This window comes from Garra rufa, chromosome 21 (assembly GCF_049309525.1).
Source record: "Garra rufa chromosome 21, GarRuf1.0, whole genome shotgun sequence".
In the NCBI taxonomy this organism is placed as follows: domain Eukaryota; kingdom Metazoa; phylum Chordata; class Actinopteri; order Cypriniformes; family Cyprinidae; genus Garra; species Garra rufa.
Window position 1 is genome coordinate 39,277,362 of NC_133381.1, and position 19,470 is coordinate 39,296,831.

The 19,470-nt window shown below is 35.3% G+C and overlaps 1 protein-coding gene across 4 annotated transcripts in view; it reads left to right on the forward strand.

Moving 5' to 3' along the window:
- The window catches only part of col12a1a (collagen, type XII, alpha 1a), an 84,552-nt gene that overhangs the window by 36,784 nt on the left and 28,298 nt on the right, over positions 1-19,470 (forward strand). For all 4 annotated transcript variants that reach the window (XM_073827406.1, XM_073827405.1, XM_073827403.1 and 1 more), the window contains 16 exons: positions 83-219; positions 4,215-4,344; positions 4,455-4,594; positions 5,529-5,661; positions 5,774-5,794; positions 5,889-6,028; positions 7,896-8,025; positions 8,402-8,541; positions 10,131-10,260; positions 12,199-12,341; positions 14,744-14,873; positions 16,555-16,697; positions 16,847-16,976; positions 18,020-18,139; positions 18,235-18,381; positions 18,466-18,582. In XM_073827406.1, the coding sequence (XP_073683507.1) occupies positions 83-219; positions 4,215-4,344; positions 4,455-4,594; positions 5,529-5,661; positions 5,774-5,794; positions 5,889-6,028; positions 7,896-8,025; positions 8,402-8,541; positions 10,131-10,260; positions 12,199-12,341; positions 14,744-14,873; positions 16,555-16,697; positions 16,847-16,976; positions 18,020-18,139; positions 18,235-18,381; positions 18,466-18,582 (2,031 nt within the window). The remainder of the gene's footprint in view (positions 1-82; positions 220-4,214; positions 4,345-4,454; positions 4,595-5,528; positions 5,662-5,773; positions 5,795-5,888; positions 6,029-7,895; positions 8,026-8,401; positions 8,542-10,130; positions 10,261-12,198; positions 12,342-14,743; positions 14,874-16,554; positions 16,698-16,846; positions 16,977-18,019; positions 18,140-18,234; positions 18,382-18,465; positions 18,583-19,470) is intronic.

The window sequence follows — 19,470 nt, forward strand, 5'->3', positions numbered from 1 at the left end:
CAGGGATGTTTAGCACACCTATCTGATTCTCATCGTTTGTTTGTCTGTTGTTGTTTTTTTCCTATCTCTCCCTTTTCTGTAGTACCTGTTCCTCCATCGGGTGAGTTGAGGATCACAGATGTTACCCACAGCACTATGCAACTGGACTGGGATGCTGCACCTGGCGCTGTTCGTAAATACATCATCACTTACAAGCCAGACGAGGGAGAGTTAAAAGAGGTAAGGTCAAACTCTTCAGCTTTTGGTGAAATTTGCTTTTTCTGACATTTGTGTAAAGGGAAACATCACCTATTTTTTTCATACAGCCTGCCTGCTGTTTTCATTCAGACCAATTATATGTAACATACATTATCATTTATTAGGCAAAAATGTGAGATTTATTTTATAAAACAAATCAGATCTTGTATTATTGAACTGTAAAGTTGTTTAAAAGTGTTGTTAATTACTTTACAACATTGCTACTTTCAGTCGCAATTGAATTGAATTCAATTCAAGTTTAATTAAACAACACATAGTTCTATTCTAATATCAGAATTATCCTAATTGACTTCAGCAGCTGATTTCAATAAATGTTTACAAAAAGATAACCCTGATAGCAGAAAGTTATCAAGGCAATACAATCACAATAGGTTTTTAGAGGTTAAAAGAGGTAAGGTCAAACTTGGCAGTTTTTGGCGAAAATCGCTGATTCTGACATTTGTGTACAGGGAAACGTGGTAAACACTCTATTTCTGCTTTTCCAAAATCATCACATACTGTCAGAGGTTTTGGATTTTCATTCAGCCCGTCTGCTGTTTTTATTCAGTTGTTTAACTCATAGTTTTTAATTAATTTACAACATTGCTACTTAAACAACATGTAGTTCTATTTTAATATCAGAATTATCCAAATTGACTTCAGCAGCTGATTTCAATAGATATTTAGAAAAAAAATAACCACTGAAAGCAGAAAGTTTTCAAACAAATACAATCACACTGTGGGACACTGTGGTAGACACTGTATTTTTGCTTTTCCAAAATCATCACCTACTGCCAGAGATTTTGGATTTTCATTCTGCCCATCTGCTGTTTTTGTTTAGACCAATTGTAGGTAACACACATAATCATTTATTAGGCAGAAATGTGAGGCTTATTTCATAAAACAATCAAATCTTGTATTATTGAACTGTAAAGTTGTTTATCTCATAGTTTTTACAAAATTTTTACAAAATTTTACTAAATTGCTACATAAACAACTTGTAGTTCTCAGGGTTTCCACGGGTCATGGAATTTCTGGAATATCATTGAATTTTGAAATGTCTACTCCAGACATTGAAAGTCAGGGATTTTTTTTTTGTCCAAATCATTGAATATCAGGAATTTTTTGTTAAAGTTTGTCACTTTAAATTTTCCATTTATCAAAATGTAATTTTTCTATACTGCATTTTTTTATTGTGTTGTTTCTCGCGTTTTTCCTATTGTTATGATTAGGCTATTTTTCAGCGCCATTTTATTCCCTGTCCTCAGGTCACCAGGCTGTACCTATTAACTAAGGCCAACATGTCAGAAAATGTAAATTTCAAGAGCTTTGGCCACAAAATGACCACTTCAAATACTGGGTGTTATAAGCAGACAACAGAAAAGCTGTGAAAAGTTTGTAAAACTACTATTGGCATATCAAATATGGGAGTAGGAGGCACAACAGTGGCCTGTTTTTTGTTCATTATAGGTCATGGGAATTCAGCTTTTTAGTCAGTGAAAGTCAGGGAATTTGAGATTTGGCTTAGAGTGGGAATCCTGAGTTCTATTCTAATATTCAAATTATCCTAATTGACTTCAGCAGCTGGTTCCAATAAATATTTAGAAAAAGATCCCTGCTGAAAAAAACAGCTAAAACCAGCCTAGGCTGGTTGGCTGGTCATAGCTGGTTTTAGCTGGTCTCTTAGCCTGGCCAGGCTGGTCAGGCTGGTTTTAGCTGGTGGTTTTCCAGCCTGACCAGCTAAGACCAGCCTGGCCAGGTTGGGAAAGTGGCCAAAACCCCTCTAAAACCAGCCAACTATGACCAGCTAAAACCAGCCAACCAGCCTAGGCTGGTTTTAGCTGTTTTTTCACCAGGGATAACCACTCAAAGCAGAAAGTTCTCAAGGAAATACAATTACAATAGAGTTTTGGGGGTCTGATGGTAAAAGTAATTTGCTCATGTAATATTTACATTCTTTTGACTATCATATCACACCGGCCACAATAAAATGGTCCGAGGGCCGCATGCGGCCCGCCATCCACGTGTTGAGTGCTGCTGCTTTTGGGATTAACTGTGTGGATCGCTTATCAGCTGTCGAACAACAACCTTGTTTTCAAATGTGCAAAGCCTTCCTGTGTCACTGTGGAAGCCTTCCTGTGGAAAGATTCCTGTCTGTTTACACAACGCATCCAGGCAGACAACCAAGAAAGAGACTCATGTTGATTGATTTGGGACCTTTTAACATATCAGCAATTACGTTGCACAAGTCAGTGGAGACGGCAGCTGCCGAGAGAGTACAGCTGCTCTCCAGAGCTTCGGTTACGGCGATCATCTACCAAAGATTGCGAGAACAGACGGACTATAAAAAAGATGGGAGTTTTGAGTGGCACGCAGCAATCCAGTGCTTTGGGATGTATTTTATGGGTGGGATTTTTTCCGATGATTTTTTCTTTCTTTTTTTTTGACTCTCAGTGGCTGTTTTGGCCTCAGCGTCACTCCACATCCTGAGGCATTAATCATGGCTCAGTTCAGCTCATAACTCTTCGTTTTGGGATAAAAAGATGAAACAAACATGCACACAAATATGGGTCCAGGTGGATGGAAGCCTGAGAAGCCCGACAGATGGTGGCAGCTCCTGTTACCTGACAGATGATTATGATACGCCACTGGATCAAAGATCAGGGTTAATTCTGCAGGAACTTAAAGTACTTTTATATCTATTGAGGCTCCATTGTTCTTCTCAACCTCAGCTTCTCTCTAGCAAAAAATGCATGATATGCTAGAGTGGCCATCCATCTGGTTTTAGGTAGGACAGTCTGGTTATGAAATACCACATTTCATTCCTGAATGATTCAGCGTTTTTGAACGCAATCAATGATTCAGTAAGGCATTCAAAAAGACATTTTTTATTATTTGGCATATCTTTATTTGGCATAAATAGCAAGAGTGGTATCCTACGTGTTTCCGAAATCAGCAAGACTCACTCATTAAGGCACTGACTTGTTGTTCATCTACTGGTGGTTTTATTTTTTATATTTAAAGTATCATTTCTAGTTCTGTGTTCAATATATTCTATACTTAATGTGTGAATCTGCGTAAATATGTGCTACTAATCTGGAGTGTTTTATTCAAATTACATTTATTGAATACGTGAAATATAATGCTTACATTGAAAACAAATGGTTGTAGGATTTACTTTGAAACAGTTCTTACTCAGAAATGACAAATAATTGTACAAATAGCAAAGAAATGGCAAGTAATACATTGGATTAAAAATTTAGAATAGACAAACTGTAATCTGCAATTGTAATCTTCTTAATTTTACTAAAAATGATAAAAAATAAATAATTAAATAAATAAAATAATATATTTTTTAAATGTAGTAAGTAATTTCATGTGATTTGGATTACATAATCAGATTCCAGTAATTAGATATGTGACCTTGGACCACAAAACTAGTTGTAAGTCACTGGCCTAAAATACATTGTAAGAGTCAAAATGATAAAAAAAAAATTATTCCAAAATAATTAGAATAGTAAGTAAAGTTCATGTTTCATGAAGACATTTTGTAAATTTCCTACCGTTAATCTATCAAAACTTAATTTTTGATTGGTAATATGCATTGCTAAGAACTTCCTTTGGACATTTTCTAAATATTGTGGTTTTTTTTTTTTTTTTGCACCTGAAATTCCAGATTTTCAAATAGTTGTATCTCGGCTAAATGTTGTCCTATCTTAACACACCATACATCAATGGAAATGGTCCAAGGTCAACATTACATGTTAAAATGTGAAAATGATGAATCAGATTACAGTTACATTTTTATTGAGTGCATGATTGCATGTTATAATGCATGTAATAATTTATTGATTAATGGTAATCTAAAAGTAACCAATAAGTAGTCAGATTACATTATTTATATACTAATACTAATCTACCATTCTACCCATCTGACAGCTAACTGCCATAACTGGACTTCTCATGTTTCATTTCAGCTTGAGGTTAATGGAGATGTAACATCAAGAGGACTGGATAATCTCATTTCCCAAACGGAGTATGATGTGGCTGTGACCCCTGTGTATGATTCTGGGACTGGAAACCCAATGCTTAACCAAGCCATCACAGGTAACATGCCCAGGGGATCTGTTATCTATGAATAACTTCTGCAAAATGACTGCTAAATGGTTCAAGTGTTTGATTGTAACCTGAAACTCAATTTATTACCCTTTTCGTAGATGTTGTCCCTGCTCCGAAGAACTTGAGGTTCTCTCAAGTGACCCAGACCAGTTTCAGGGTTCACTGGGAGCATGGCGCTCCTGATGTCTCCCTCTACCGCGTCGGCTGGACCAAGAGTGGAGAGAACAACTATCAATATGTAAGACATCAGAGACTAAAGTTCTGATTTATCAAGATGAAATACTAAAGACTTGAGTTTGGAATAAATATTACTTGCATACATTACACTCAAAATTATATGAGTAATACTTTTAAGTATTGTTTTAAGGAATCTGTTTTTTAGTTGTGATATATATTTGTACTTAAACTCATTTATAAAGTAAAAAAAAATACTTTTTACTATTTCAATTTCATGTCGACCTAAAAGCGCAATGTACATGTCATATGACATTTTTTTCTAGTTATTCAAAAACAGAAATAGTATTTTCTATATCCTAATGTGATTTTGAAAGGTGACTGATAGAATGTTAATTTTTTGGGAGGTGAACTAGTCTTTTCAGACACAGACTCAGTCTGAACTACAGTAATATAATAATATTACAATTATAATAACCAATAATGTAGATAGATGAACTTGAGTCAAGTGTGAACATGGTTAATGATTAGGCTTGATTATTTGTCTTTTCATATCTCAAGTGTCTGTAAAATCATATACTGTTTTTTGAAAAATACTATGAAATACATCAAAAATACTAAAATAGAAAATCACTTGATTTTGACATCCAGTCAATTCAGTCAATTCAAAAAGCTAAAAAAAGATTACAGATGTTTAATTTCTTAACTTTTAAATAATTAAGTAAGCTTTAGTTTATTTTTTATTATTTTTTTACATCTTAGTTTATTTTTTTACTTAAACAATCAAAAGCTAGCTGAAATACAAAAAATATTTAGTTATATATACATTTTACTTTTTACATTTTATTTCAAGTAATAAAAATGTACTTTATCTTGTACTTTAAGTACAGGTTCTCAATAGTTTTTACACCAATAGATGTAATAGTGATTGTTAATATTTATCAGTAGTATTATATATCTCAGTATTGGTAAATAGCTAATACCGTTGCCATCTTCAGGATATCCTGAGCAGTGAAGACACCACACTTCTTCTGGAGAACCTGGAGCCAGACACCCTCTATGATGTTTCTGTCACTGCCATTTACCCCGATGAGTCTGAAAGTGAAGATCTTCTAGGCAGCCAACGCACATGTAAGAAACCTCAAAATCCAAATGATAAACTTTTTCCATTTACCGCACTTCAGCCAGCACATGTGCATTTGACAAACTCTCACTCTTTCTCTTTGTGCCCTCCTGACTGCAGTGTCCAAGGTTATTACACCCGGTGAGTCTTTTATTTTTAAGATACATGACATTTGGATTCCATGTGGATGTGTTGGAATGCAAAACTGAAATATCAAATGTTGTTTTTTTTATAGCTCCTAGTGGACCTCCTCAAAACCTCCAGGTGTTCAATGCGACTACAACCTCCCTCACCGCCAAATGGGATCACGCTCCTGGACGAGTGCAGAACTACAGGATCACCTACGTACCGGTTGCAGGAGGAAGATCTCAATCTGTAAAGAACATTTTAACATATTTTATGTTCATATTATATGGCTGATGAATTACAGGTGATGTGTAGCATTTCCACTACACTCTTAAAAATAAAGGTGCTTCACAATGTCATAGAATAACCTTTTTTTGTCTAAATGGTTCCATAAAGAAGCTTTAACATCTGAAGAACCTTTCTGTTTCACAAAAGATTCTTTGTGGTGAAGGAAGATTCCTCAGATTATAAAAAAGGTAGGAGGGAGATGATTTTTTTAAAGAACCTGAGTGGTTCTTTGTGGAACCGACAAAAAGGTTCTTAAATGGCATCGCTGTATAAAAGCACCTTTATTTATTTCTGTTTCCCAAACACAAAAAGTATCTGTATTCAATTCATCCAACAAACATAGCGATTTTGACTGCTTCCAAATTTTATTTGAGTGAGTATACTAACATGTTTTGGACCCTGAAATTTTGAATCATGAATTGTACACATCACCTTTAATTTATTGATCCAATGCAAAACAATGAGTAAATCATGGAATTGGTCTGTTAGTTTCCTCTTGTTATTGCAAGTACTGTATAGATATGGCTAGTATTCTTAGGTAAAGAGTATTTAAGAGCTCACCATTAAAGATGAAGATGTGACTAAGATTTAAGACGCGTATCCACTGGAGATAGATCAGGATAATTATAATAATAGGGCTGATGCCTGTTAGTAGTTATAATCATAATGCCTGCGAGCTTTATTATCAGCATCAAGAATGTAAGTTAAAATGTATACAGTATCAGTGTTCATAGTTTATACCCATTTTAATCACCTTTTTGCTGTAAACTAGCCTTACATTGTCCTATGTGACATATGCATTGGCATAGGCTATTTTACCACTGTTCACTGTTCTGACCTTTGTCATAAAAGTCTTTTTTGTTGCCTTTTTCCCCAATCACTTTTTAGAAATCATCATGAACTGAAAACTTAAAACCTCAAAATACATCCTTTGTAACCCATTTTAATTGCATTACCATGGAAGTGGTACTTTAAAATCATATTACAAAATCTATTTCATGAATTATAAAGGGTTAATGCATTCGCAAAATCAGCTAATATTTCACAATATCACAGTTTTTGCTGTGGTGATCACGAGAGACGTCTAAAAAAATACTAACTGACCCCAAACTTTTGAATGGTAGCTTCTAGTATTTCTGTTAACTTAGATCTGTAGTTTGCATTATGTCTTTAGATTAATGCCATCACTGTAAAGAACAGGAATACATTTAAGATGCACGATTTATTGTTTTATTGCCATTATATTTCATATAAATAGCTGCACTGGCTGGAAATATCCGGATGCGTATTTAATATTCCCTACAGGTTGCTGTTTTTTCAGTGGCACGTTCTGCTTTAGCTGCTCCAACTAAGAGCGGCAAATCTTAGGCTGTTGTTGTCTATCGTCTTGGTATTTTCTATGTTTTTATGGTATCTGAATTGCGCAGAGGTGTTGTTTTTCTATACTAAAGTCATTTTCCAGCTTCTGTTTTCTTCATCATGAAGGCAGATTTACACTGGCAACAGTTATAGGAATAACAGCATAAAACTGCACGTTGTTTTGCTCCACTGAAAAACAGTCCTATCTGCAGTTATATTTGTGTTCCTGGCATTATCCAGCGCTGCTGAGGATTGCTTAAACTTATTTAAAGGAATATTCTGCGCTAAAGAAAGACATACTCTTGATAACCACAGAAAACGATTAAATGACTCATCCCGCAAATGAAATCATGTGAAAATTAAAATCAAATTTAGAGTGCTGAGTCAAAATAATGATATAATAATTTTGCGGTTGTCAACATTCAAACTTTGACTCATTTAACAACACAATTCATTCTCTCTGTCACAGACACAGATCGGAGGGAAGAAAAACACAGTTATTCTGCCGAAACTGACTCCAGATACTCCCTACTATATCACGGTTGCTGCACTCTATGCGAATGGAGATGCCAAAGACATTTCTGGCCAAGGAAAGACATGTATGTGACCAGCAAATGACATGATGTTGATTACCTAGCTACACTCTTAAAAATAAAGGTGCTTTACGATGCCATAGAAGAACCATTTTTTATCTAAATGGTTCCTTAAAGAACCTTAAACATCTAAAGAACCTTTCTGTTTCACAAAAGGTTCTTTGTGATGAAAGAAGGTTCTTCAGATTATAAAAAGGTATGAAAGAGATGCTTTTTTGACTGAATGGTTCTTTGTGGAACCAAAAATGGTTCCTCTATGGCATTGCTTGAACTACCTTTTAAAGCACCTTTATTTTTAAGAGTGTACATGAATGCATTTCTAGATTACATAGATTAGGTCATTGTTGACATGTTGAATAGAGTTTTATGTGTGTTCCCATAGTACCGCTGGGCAGTGTGAGAAACCTTCAGGTCACAGACCCCACGGTCAGCACTTTGAATGTACGCTGGGAGCCAGCTGAGGGGAGCGTACGGCAATACAGGATTTACTACCAGACCGTCACAGGGGGTGCAGAAGACATGGTACGTCCCATAGCACCTCCTAAACCTTATATTATGTTCCGGGTCAATTTGACCCATGTTTTTGAGCTGTCTGACATATTGGTAAACATAGGGTGTTTTTTCTTGAAATTGTGTGACCATTTCTCATTTAGGGTCATAAGCTTGCCTGCAACATTTTGACACTCTGAGGTGTGCATTCGAAATTTCTTTTATGAAGGTGATGTTATCTGGCCAGTTTGATTGTTTGATAAGGTTAAGGGCAGGTGCACCGACCCGAAATTAAGTTATTTTGTTATGTTGGTTTCTCAACTACCCCCTCAGAGTATTTACATTTATGCATTTTATTTGGAAAAATGTGTGCTTTGTTGATGGCATGAAAAAAATCTGTTTAAAAAATGTTTTTTCAAAATATCTAAAAATTCTTAAATCAAGAAGGATTTTCTAAACGAGTAAAAAATATTTTAATAAGTCAAAATTAAGTGAGTTTTTGCTTAGAACAAGCAAAATAATCTGTGAATGGTGTAAGCAAAATAATCGTATTTTAAACAGAAAAAACAAGATTATTTTTCTTGTTTCAAGCAAAAAAAAAAACACTTAATTTTGAGTATTCTTTTCTGAAAACAAGACAATAATCTTTATTAATCTAGAAATCCTTCTTGATTTAAGAACTTTTTGATAATATGGCTCGAAACAAGACAAAAAATCTAAGTAAGAAAACCATTTTTTGCAGTGATTGTTCTACTTTTTGACCTTCAGGAATTATTAGTTTTTAAATACTGTTTATAATATTGACATTTTGTAAAAAACAAAACAAAACAAAAAAAAAACATTTATTTAAAACAAAGTTTTAAGATTCCAACTTGTTCTCACTCCCAACTCGTCACATATTGACGCTTGGTCACCCCCATAGCGTCACTTTTTGACATACATTTGTAAAAAAAAAATAGGAATCATTTTATATAAATGTATACTTTAATTGCAGCAAGTAAGGCTTCACCCCAACATTTATGCAATAATGGCCATATTGTTACCCAATATATAATTGAATCATGCCGATAAAATTTCCAATGCCTTTCGCATCGGCATACTGATGCCAAAGGTTTCTTATTTAAAACAATAGAGGACCCTGCACGTCGAAAAAGGCACTAAAGGGGTACTCTGTGTGTCAAAAAGGCCAAAAAAAGGCCTGGCCAAGCGTTCAAATGTGACGAGTTCGAATCATACGTTCACATGTTTAATCGTGAGAAGTAATAATGTCAATGAGTTTACTGTTTTTACCTGTTTTTGTTTTTTTGCATTGTTGCATATATTGAATTAAACTCAAATCACTCCATTTTAATATAATACAAGGCTAAAGCATGGTTCTCAGTTGGTTTTGCTTCAGGACTAAGTTTTAATAAATGAACTGATGCAAAAATTCTATAAATGCACATTGAAGGCCAGAATATCACAGAGACTTGGGTTTTGGCTCTTTTGGTTTGGGCCAGTAACAGCCACTTAGACAAGTGGATAGAATAATAGTAACCACACTCTCTCAACCATCTCAAGCGTTGTGTGATTTTGCATAGACTTGAAAATGACAATCTTTTATTCTTTTAATGTTCTCATAGGTCCAGGTTCCTGGAAGCACCACCAGTACAGTTCTGAAGAACCTGCTGTCTGATACCGAGTATACAGTAACAGTGGTGCCAGTCTACGCTCCTGGAGAGGGCAAGCGCATGTCTGAGAATGGAAAGACCTGTGAGTTGTTGCAGCCTTTTCTTATTTTAGCATTATTGGAAAGCAACAAATTCCCATATTCATCCATCATATACTCCCCAGTAACAGAAACCCTACTGCCAAAGTTTTCAATCCAGAAAGTGCAGTTTTTTGGCTTTAGCATTAAAGTTTTACACTTATAAATAGAATCTCAGAGACTTGCCCAAAGATTGAATCAGCTTTGTTGGATTGATAACTAAGGGAGGAATGCCGATGTGTTGGCTAGCCCATAAATGTGACTCCAGTCTGGGCTTAATGAGCCTGCTTTATGGGGTGTAATGGCTGGAGATGCTGGTGCGAGGCCTACGAACAATCTATTTCACCAAATGGAAAACCCGGGGAGGTGCAAGGACATAAAAGCACCCTTATTTACTGCTGTCAGCTCAATGCTTCTCATTCAGAGTGAAACTAACAGGTTTTTTGTTGCCGTCATTGTTTTTCCACAGAGAGTAACGTGGTGGTGTGCTTTCCATCATCTCCAATTTTCTTTGCGTGGATGTGCCATGTTAATGCAAGTGTTTGTTTTGGTAAAAATCTGGCATCAGGGTTTTGCAGGTGGAAATCTAAGGCCTGTTTTTTTCTGCTTTTTGTTTTCAACCACTTTGTTGTCATGATTCATGACGCGTGTTGTTGAAACCTGTGCGCATTTACTGTTAAGGCAACATACCCCAGGTGAATAGGGTAAAATTTTAAAATTTAGATACTGAAATGTTATGTTTTATGCATTTTGCATTATGCATTATCTAAATAAATTTGCACTAATTTGCAAATAGTCCAGAACAGAAATTTGAACACTGGATAAAGTTTTATTTTGCTGGCATATTAGAGTCAAAAGTTTTTAAAAGTTTTGGATATCTAATGTAAATCAGAAATACTGTCAACAACTAGATGTTTTTAGGGATAAAATGTTGTAAAAGGTCTTGTAAACACTTTTCTTTCCACTAAGTCTGAAACAACACTTGGAAAAGAAAGCCAAATAATCCAAAATCTCCACAATTGACCAGTCTTTTTAAAAAGTCTTAATTTACTGTCGATAAAACATTGCAGCTAAAATCAGTCAAACCTAAATTTATTCAGACACTTTCAACATTTTTCCCATTATCACAGTTTATTGCCTATGGTTTAGAAAATGATAATAAAATATGACAAGAGCTCAGAGTTAAACTGTGTCAGAACAAATACATCTTGATAATGTCAAATAACTTTGTTAGAAAGGTATGTAATGGATTACAATCAACCAAAAATTCTTTTAGCATGACACAACTATCAATACTTAGTTGACCAATTACCAAGCAATACTTAATTTTGTTCAGTCTGTGGTGTAAAAAGGTCGCATTAGCAATTAAAGAAAAAACACTCAAGCAAAACATGGTCAGGTCAAAGTGTCTGAATAATTTCTGGTCCCAAATTTGTATCAGATTTACTGGTAGTCCACCATATGAAGAATTTTTGGGTATAATATGTCACAGTGTATTTTACTTTGCTATCCTTAGTAAATAAATATCAAAAATTACATCTGGTGTCTGAATACATTTTGGTCTGACTGTATTCCTTTCTTTTGATTTTAGATTGAAATATACCCTTGACATGCCCCAAAGATGCCATATTTCTTAAGACTAACCCAAAAGCTAAACTATCGAGTTTTTTGAGTATAGGCTCTTAACGTTGGTTTTAGTTTAAAGGCCATTTTAATCTAAAAATTAGACGTCTCTTCTTTTGAAATGTTGTAATTTGTTTCTGTGGTGGTTGACATTGAAACTACTAGTGTTTAGGGCAATACGCCGCATCACCTAGGAAATCCTGTTTTTGTAAGTCTTGTAAATAGTTGTAAATTTCTTTACCTCTTTAACCACTCTAACCGCTCGCCCCTTTTACTGTCTTTGTTTTTTATGACGCTGCTCCCGCTCATGTCTAAAACAGTGGTGCGGACCCCTGCCAAGAACATCCGGGTTTACAACCCCACCACAAACACCCTGAACGTGCGCTGGGAGCCGGCCTCCGGAGAAGTGCTGCAGTACCGCGTCGCCTACTCCCCCCTCTCTGGAACCAGTTCCCCTCAATCTGTAAGTCGCGTGAGAGGTCATACAGGAAATACTGCCTGCGACAAATGTCAGTCTCTCAACCTTCTGCAAAGATGTTTGTGTTCTTAAAGTCGTGAAACCTCATTCTCATATAAACTTCATTGCCTGAGAGGGATTTTCGCAAAGCTTCGAAATCCATAAATGACTTTTATTGTTATCAGATCCTTGTGTAAAGAAAGCAGCTGTGGGAAATCTTAGCCCAAACCTGTTTTATTTCAGCACTAAGAAAAACAGAGTTCAAACATTCAATCTTATGCCTTAACAGAACTAGCTTCTTATCTGCAGCCACAAAGGCTTTGTTGAATATTGTTAAGAACGCACAACCTTTTCCGATATTATGGCCAGTTTTCCAAATTCTCTGCACTTTCATTTTAACCTACAGTGATTTTCTAAAAACTTTTTTCCACTGGAGTCTTGAAAATCTCCAGAAGTGCAATCAATCGTCCACTGGCCTCAGTCTTCAAAATAAAGGATAGTGTTGTCAGGCATGCAAACAGGGGGTTTCCCATGTCATTAATTGACAAGTCAGTGACCCCCCTGACCTGCCGTTGTGAAGAGCAGTGAAAGGAGGTGATTGCACGACACTGTCAGCACATCATTCACTTCAATTACTACAACTGCTATACTATTAACACATCAAAGGAATGTTTCCACTGCATTGGCTGAGTAAGTGATCGCTAATGGTTGGGTTGGAAATCAGTGGTGACACAAACATCAGTAAGTGCTCAGAGGTCATCTGAAGAAAAACAGACAAACTTCTTTCTCAGAGTGTAATATATCAGAGATTTTAAAGCCAGCAGTTTTGATGTGTGTGATCATAAGAGATTAAACGTTGGGGGAAATATCATTTTCCACAACATTTTTTTATTTTTTTTATTTATATTAAATAATTTTATTTTTATTACCATAATTCTAAATAAACATACAAATAAATGGTATTTTCACACAACACTGTAATATTTGTTGGACAGCATGGCTGGACAGAATGGTTGTCTTTGCATGTTTTATAGATTAAGAATCTGATAAGTATAAATGGTAGATTTATTAGCATGGATTAAATAGGAACACTTTAGTTAAGAGACTAATTCTCACTACGAACTGGCTGTTTATTGGCATGCATATTACTAGCAAATTGGCTGTTTATTAGTACTTATAAAGCACGTTAATGTTTTCATTCTGGAAGGCCATATTTTAAATACCTTAAAGGATTAGTTCACTTCCAGAAAATGTAACAAAAATGTACAGATAATTTACTCATCCCCTTGTCTTTCAAGGTCTTCATGTCTTTCTTTTTTTAGTCGTAAAGAAATTATGTTTTTTGAGGAAAACATTTCAGGAATTTTCTCCATATAATGGACTATAGTGCCCACGAGTTTGAACTTCCAAAAATGAGTGAAACGATTTGATTTTTTTTTTAAACACTTTTTAACTACAAATGGTCATCTTGTCTAGCTCTTTGGTGCGTATGCGTACTCTGTGCACTCTGGTTCAATACAGTTAGGGTATGTCAAAAAACTCCCATTGCATTTTCTCCTCCAACTTCAAAATCGTTCTACATCGCTGTTTTACCTTTTTTTGTAAAGGGTGTTTGACCTTCTTTGCACGGTTACTTTGTAGGATGATTTTGAAGTTGGTGGAGAAAAAGAGATGGAAGTTTTTTGACATGCCCTAACTGTATTGAACTGGAGTGCACAGAGTACGCATACACATTAGAGAACTAGACAAGACGAGCATTTGATGTTAAAAAGGTTTTTAGAAAATAACTGATCGTTCTGCTAGATAAGACCCTTCCTCCTCTGTTTAGAGCCCCTTAAAGCTGCATTTAAACTGCATTTTAGAAGTTCAAACTCGTGGGCACCATAGAAATCCACTTTATGGAGAAAATTCCTGAAGCATTTTTTCCTCAAAAAACAATTTCTTTACAAGTGAAGAAAGAAAGACATGAGCATCTTGGATGGCAAGGGGGTAAATTATCTGTAAATTTTTGTTCTGGAAGTGAACTAATCCTTTAATCTTACATCTAAACTTAACAACTACCTTACTAACTATTAATAAACATCAAATTGGAAGTTTATTGAGGCAAAAGTCAAAGTTAATAGTGAGTCAATAGAGCTCTTGGAGCAAATGTGTTCTGGTGGATGATCCTAAAATAAGCTTGTTATATTAAGCTTATTAAATAATATAATACAATATACAGTAATATAATACAATTCTTATTGATTTTCTATTTGATTTTGTGTTCAAATGTGACCTGCATATGTTCTTTGTGAGCTTCGCTCATTAATCATTGTAAAAGTATCTGAAGTATCATAAATGTCACTAGTTAACAAAGACAGCTTGTGTGTCCCTGGTGGTTAATCATTACTTTTTTTATTGTTGGTTAGGTGCTCGTTCCAGGGAACACCCACACTACCCTGCTGCAGCAGCTCGATTCAGACACAGACTACGCTGTGAGTGTGGTGGCTCTGTATGCTGACGGCGAGGGCTCCTCTGTGTCTGATAATGGAAAAACACGTGAGTCTGACTGTAGGACGCCTCCATCAGAGGTCCTTTGTTATGTGTTCATTGCTCATTCCCAAGACACAGTGACATTTGTGCAATGAAATGTCAGGATTTATATTTATTTATTCCTTTCTAAAGGTGATGTTTTGGGTAATTTCAGGAAAGTAAGAGGGTTTAAATTTGTTGTCATATTCAAAAATATCCGAAGTATAGGGTTATGGCCTTGCAGTACAAATACAGTAGTTATTTATTGTTACTAACCCCAACCATGCTACATTATTTCAACTTCATCGCTTTGGCTTCACCCTACACTTATGCCAAAAACATTTATATGCAAAACAATTGTCACAAAGAAAAGATTTTGTCCCATGTCATAGTTGAACTTCTAAGCTCTTTGAGGTAAATTTAAGTGTAAACTAGAATTACTGATTAAGATTGTAAAAGTACTTGCTGCCAGAAGATGATATCTCTTCTTCAAATGATGTCAGAAAGAGAAAATCATTATACATGTATAGTTGGGGTCAAAAGTTTACACCCCCCTTTCAGAATCTGCAAAATGTCAATTATTTGACCAAAATAAGAGGGATCATACAACATGCATGTTATTGTTTATTTAGTACTGACCTGAATAAGACAGTTATCAGATCAGTTCCCCACAAATCCTTCCTTCCTTTTTTTTTTTGGCATTTTTGTCTATTTGAACCCTTTCCAACAATGACTGTATGATTTTGAGATCGATCTTTTCGCACTGAGGACAACTGAGGTTCAAACGCTCACTGATGCTTCAGAAGGAAAAATGTAACTTATTTTGTTATCTCGGAAACATGTAACTACCTTTTGTAGCCTCTGAAGGGCAGTACTAAATTAAATATGATATTTAGGCAATATGATATTTAGGCAATACAATATGATAAATAAAATATGATATTTAGGCAAAATAAGAAAAATTCACACCTCTTTTCTGTTCAAAAGTTTTCACCCCCCGGCTCTTAATGCATCATTTTTCCTTCTGAAGCATCAGTGAGCGTTTGAGCTTTCTGTGATAGTTACATATGAGTCCCTCAGTTGTCCTCAGTGTGAAAAGATGGATCTCAAAACCATTGTTGAAACATGTTCAAATACACAAAAATGCTTGAAAACCAAAGAATTTGTGGAACCTAAAGGAGTTTTCTGAAGAACAGCAGGCAGTTTAACTGTTCAGGACAAACAAGGGACTCATGAACAACTATCACTAAACAAAAACCACAGCTGTGGATCATTCAGGTAACAACACAGTATTAAGAATCAAAGGGATGTAAACTTTTGAACAAAGTAATTTTTATAAATTCAACTATTATTTTCTCTTGTGGACTATATGTAAACATATTTTATGTGAAATATCTTATTCAGGTCAGTATTAAATAAACAATAACATTTTGTATGACCCCTCTTATTTTTGTAAAATAATTAACATTTTGCAGATTCTGAAAGGGAGATGTAAACTTTTGACCTCAACTGTATATATGTATGTATAAATGAGAAAATTAGCTGATATTCTAATAAAAAACGTTTAAAAGCATAAAACGTCTGCATTATAAACTAAACAGTCAAATCTACTTTATCCAAAAATGTTCAGTATGCTGGTTTATCATATAAGTAGCAAGTCATAGGGGCACAAATATGATTTTGAGAGAATCTGTTCTTCTGATTGCAGTGCCCCGCGGCGGCCCCAGAAACCTGCGGGTATACGATCCAACCACCAGCACGCTGTCCGTCAACTGGGAGCATGCAGAAGGCCCCGTCCTGCAGTATCGCATTGGCTATGCACCCACCACTGGAGATCCCATCGAGGAGTTCGTAAGTGGTTTTGATTTTTATAGTCGTGATTATGAAGGACAGCAGCATTGTATGTTAACATCAGGCATCATGATTTTATGAGCCCATGGACGTTATTTGACTGAATGCTTAGTAGAAAGCTGATCATGTCTTGCTGTTTTTCCACATAGACAAGTGTCCCTGGCAACAGAAACTCTGTCATCTTGCAAAACCTGCAGCCAGACACTCCTTACAACATCAACGTAGAGGCCATTTATCAAGACGGGCCTGGAGGACGACTCTCTGGAGATGGAAAAACATGTAAGGACAGTTACACAATCACAGCTTCAGAGATAGATAGTAACGAATGTAGATCAGGGGCCTCATTTATAAAACTTTCTTACGCACTGATTTGATCTTAGAGTGTTCGTACGATCAAATCCACGTCAAAGTACAGATTTATAAAAACCGTCTTTGACGTGGAAAAGTACTTATCTCCACGTCAGATTCCAGCTTGGCGTACGACCGTTTCCTTGTGGTAATGCCTGGTATTGCAGATAGTTCAGCCTCACTATAATTTGATTTCTTGCGCTCCTTTTTTCTTGCCATTGTCACAGAGTTTTTGCTTTAGGAATGAGCTCATTTTATATGTTAATTAATTAAGCAGGGGCGTTTCGACGGCGGAACATTCAGCTGCACACAATTCCACGATCATTTGTGATTTATAACCGAATGACTGGCGTACGCATGGATTTCGTGGTACGTTCGTTTTCTCTGAATCGCTCTTACGATCAAATCAGAAAAGTTCTTAGATAAAATCAAGGATGGTTTCTACGCAAGTCTTTATAAATGAGGCCCCAGGAGCAGTTGAGACAGAGGAACACTTTCTCCTCCACTGTGACAAATACACATCCCTAAGAGACTCACTGTAGAGTCAAATACAGCCGATTATTCCTGAGTTCCAGTCACTCCATGAAAATAACAAATTAAAAATACTACTTGGTGAAGGACCTACTTCCTCTTTGGTAGCACAACATATTTACAAATGTCACAAAATAAGAAGTAAAGAGTGAACACATCTGCATTAGTAGAACCATTAATGTTTATATAAATATATATATATGGATGTTTTTTTTTTTTTTTTTTTTTTTTTTAATGGATGTATATTATATGTATTTTTGTTTTGATTTTATTCTGCTGTATACAATGCTTTGGCAATATGTACCCAAGTATGTCATGCCAATAAAGCAATATGAATTGAATTGAATTGATAGAGACATACATATGTTGACTGTAGAAGAAGCTGTGCTGGAAGTCAGTGCACAGTGGAAAAGTGTTTTAATCTTTCTTTTTTTCTCCTTCAGTGGGTCTCCTGGAGCCTCGTAACCTGCGTGTTACAGATGAGTGGTACACTCGTTTCCGTGTGTCCTGGGATGCTGTACCTGCACGTGTTAATGGTTATAATCTGGTCTATACTCCAGTGGGTAAGAGACAGTTTTAGATGATTTTACGATATTTTATAATCTGGACATCCTGTTGACATCATGCTGACGCAAATCCTGTTTGGTGTGTTTTCCAGGCACGGATAACACCAAGGAAGTGTTTGTTGGAGATGTTACTACACACATCCTGCACAACCTCCAGCCTGGCACCACATATGACCTGAAGGTTTTCGCTCAGTATGACGCAGGCGTGAGCGGCGCTCTGGTCGGACAGGGAACCACATGTGCGTGCTTGTTTCTTTGACTGAGCAATTGTACGGACACGTTACGAGATTGTTTTAACTGTGGAATGCTGTTTGCCATTACAGTGTACCTTAATGTGACTGACCTCACCACATACAATGTTGGCTATGACTCCTTCTGCATCAGATGGACGCCTCATCGAGCTGCCACCTCTTACAGGCTAAAAGTCAATCCCTTCAATCGTAAGTTAATAGAATATGAAGAGACTCAAATTCATTAAACATGCTGCATTTTATTCATTGCTCCACCTACAGGTGTTTTACACTTAAAAATATTTATCTATAAATTACATTTTTTTTGTATTGGAATAGTATATTTCTAGTATATTCCTGTAATAAACAATAATTAGGTTTATGTATGTGACCCTGAACCACAAAACCAGTCATAAGGCTACTTTTTTTGTTTAAATTGAGATTTGCACATCTGAACAAGCTGAATAAATAAGCTTTTAATTGATGTATAGTTTGTTAGGATAGGACAATATTTGGTCCAGATACACCTATTTGAAAATTGAAATATTGAGAAGTTCTTATGCAATGCATATTACTAATAAAAAATAGGTTTTGATATATTTATGGTAGAGAATTTACAAAATATCTCCACGGAACATTATCATTATTTAATATCCTAATGATTTTTTGCATAAAAGAAAAACTGATCATTTTGACCCATACAATGTATTGTTGGCTATTGCTACAAATATACCTGTGCTGCTTAAGACTGGTTTTGTGGTCCAGGGTCACATATTTATTATCAATAAATCTAGTAGGATTCAATCTTAAATATTTTATCTACTTGAATATTGTTTATATTGTTGATTGAATATTGTTGTTCCACAGCTAGTCGTATTTTAACCATGTTCATACTTTGTAATTGAATAAATGTAATTGTTTTCACAATGAGCAGATTTATGCTGATTCTAAACTATTTGATTTTTTAGTATTTTAATATTACTGATATCTTGTTATAGTTTTTTTTACTTATTTAATTTAATTTAGTTTCTTTTTATTTAATTTTTTTATTTTAAATTAATATGTAGTTTTTATTAAGTTTTAGTAACTTTAGTTTTG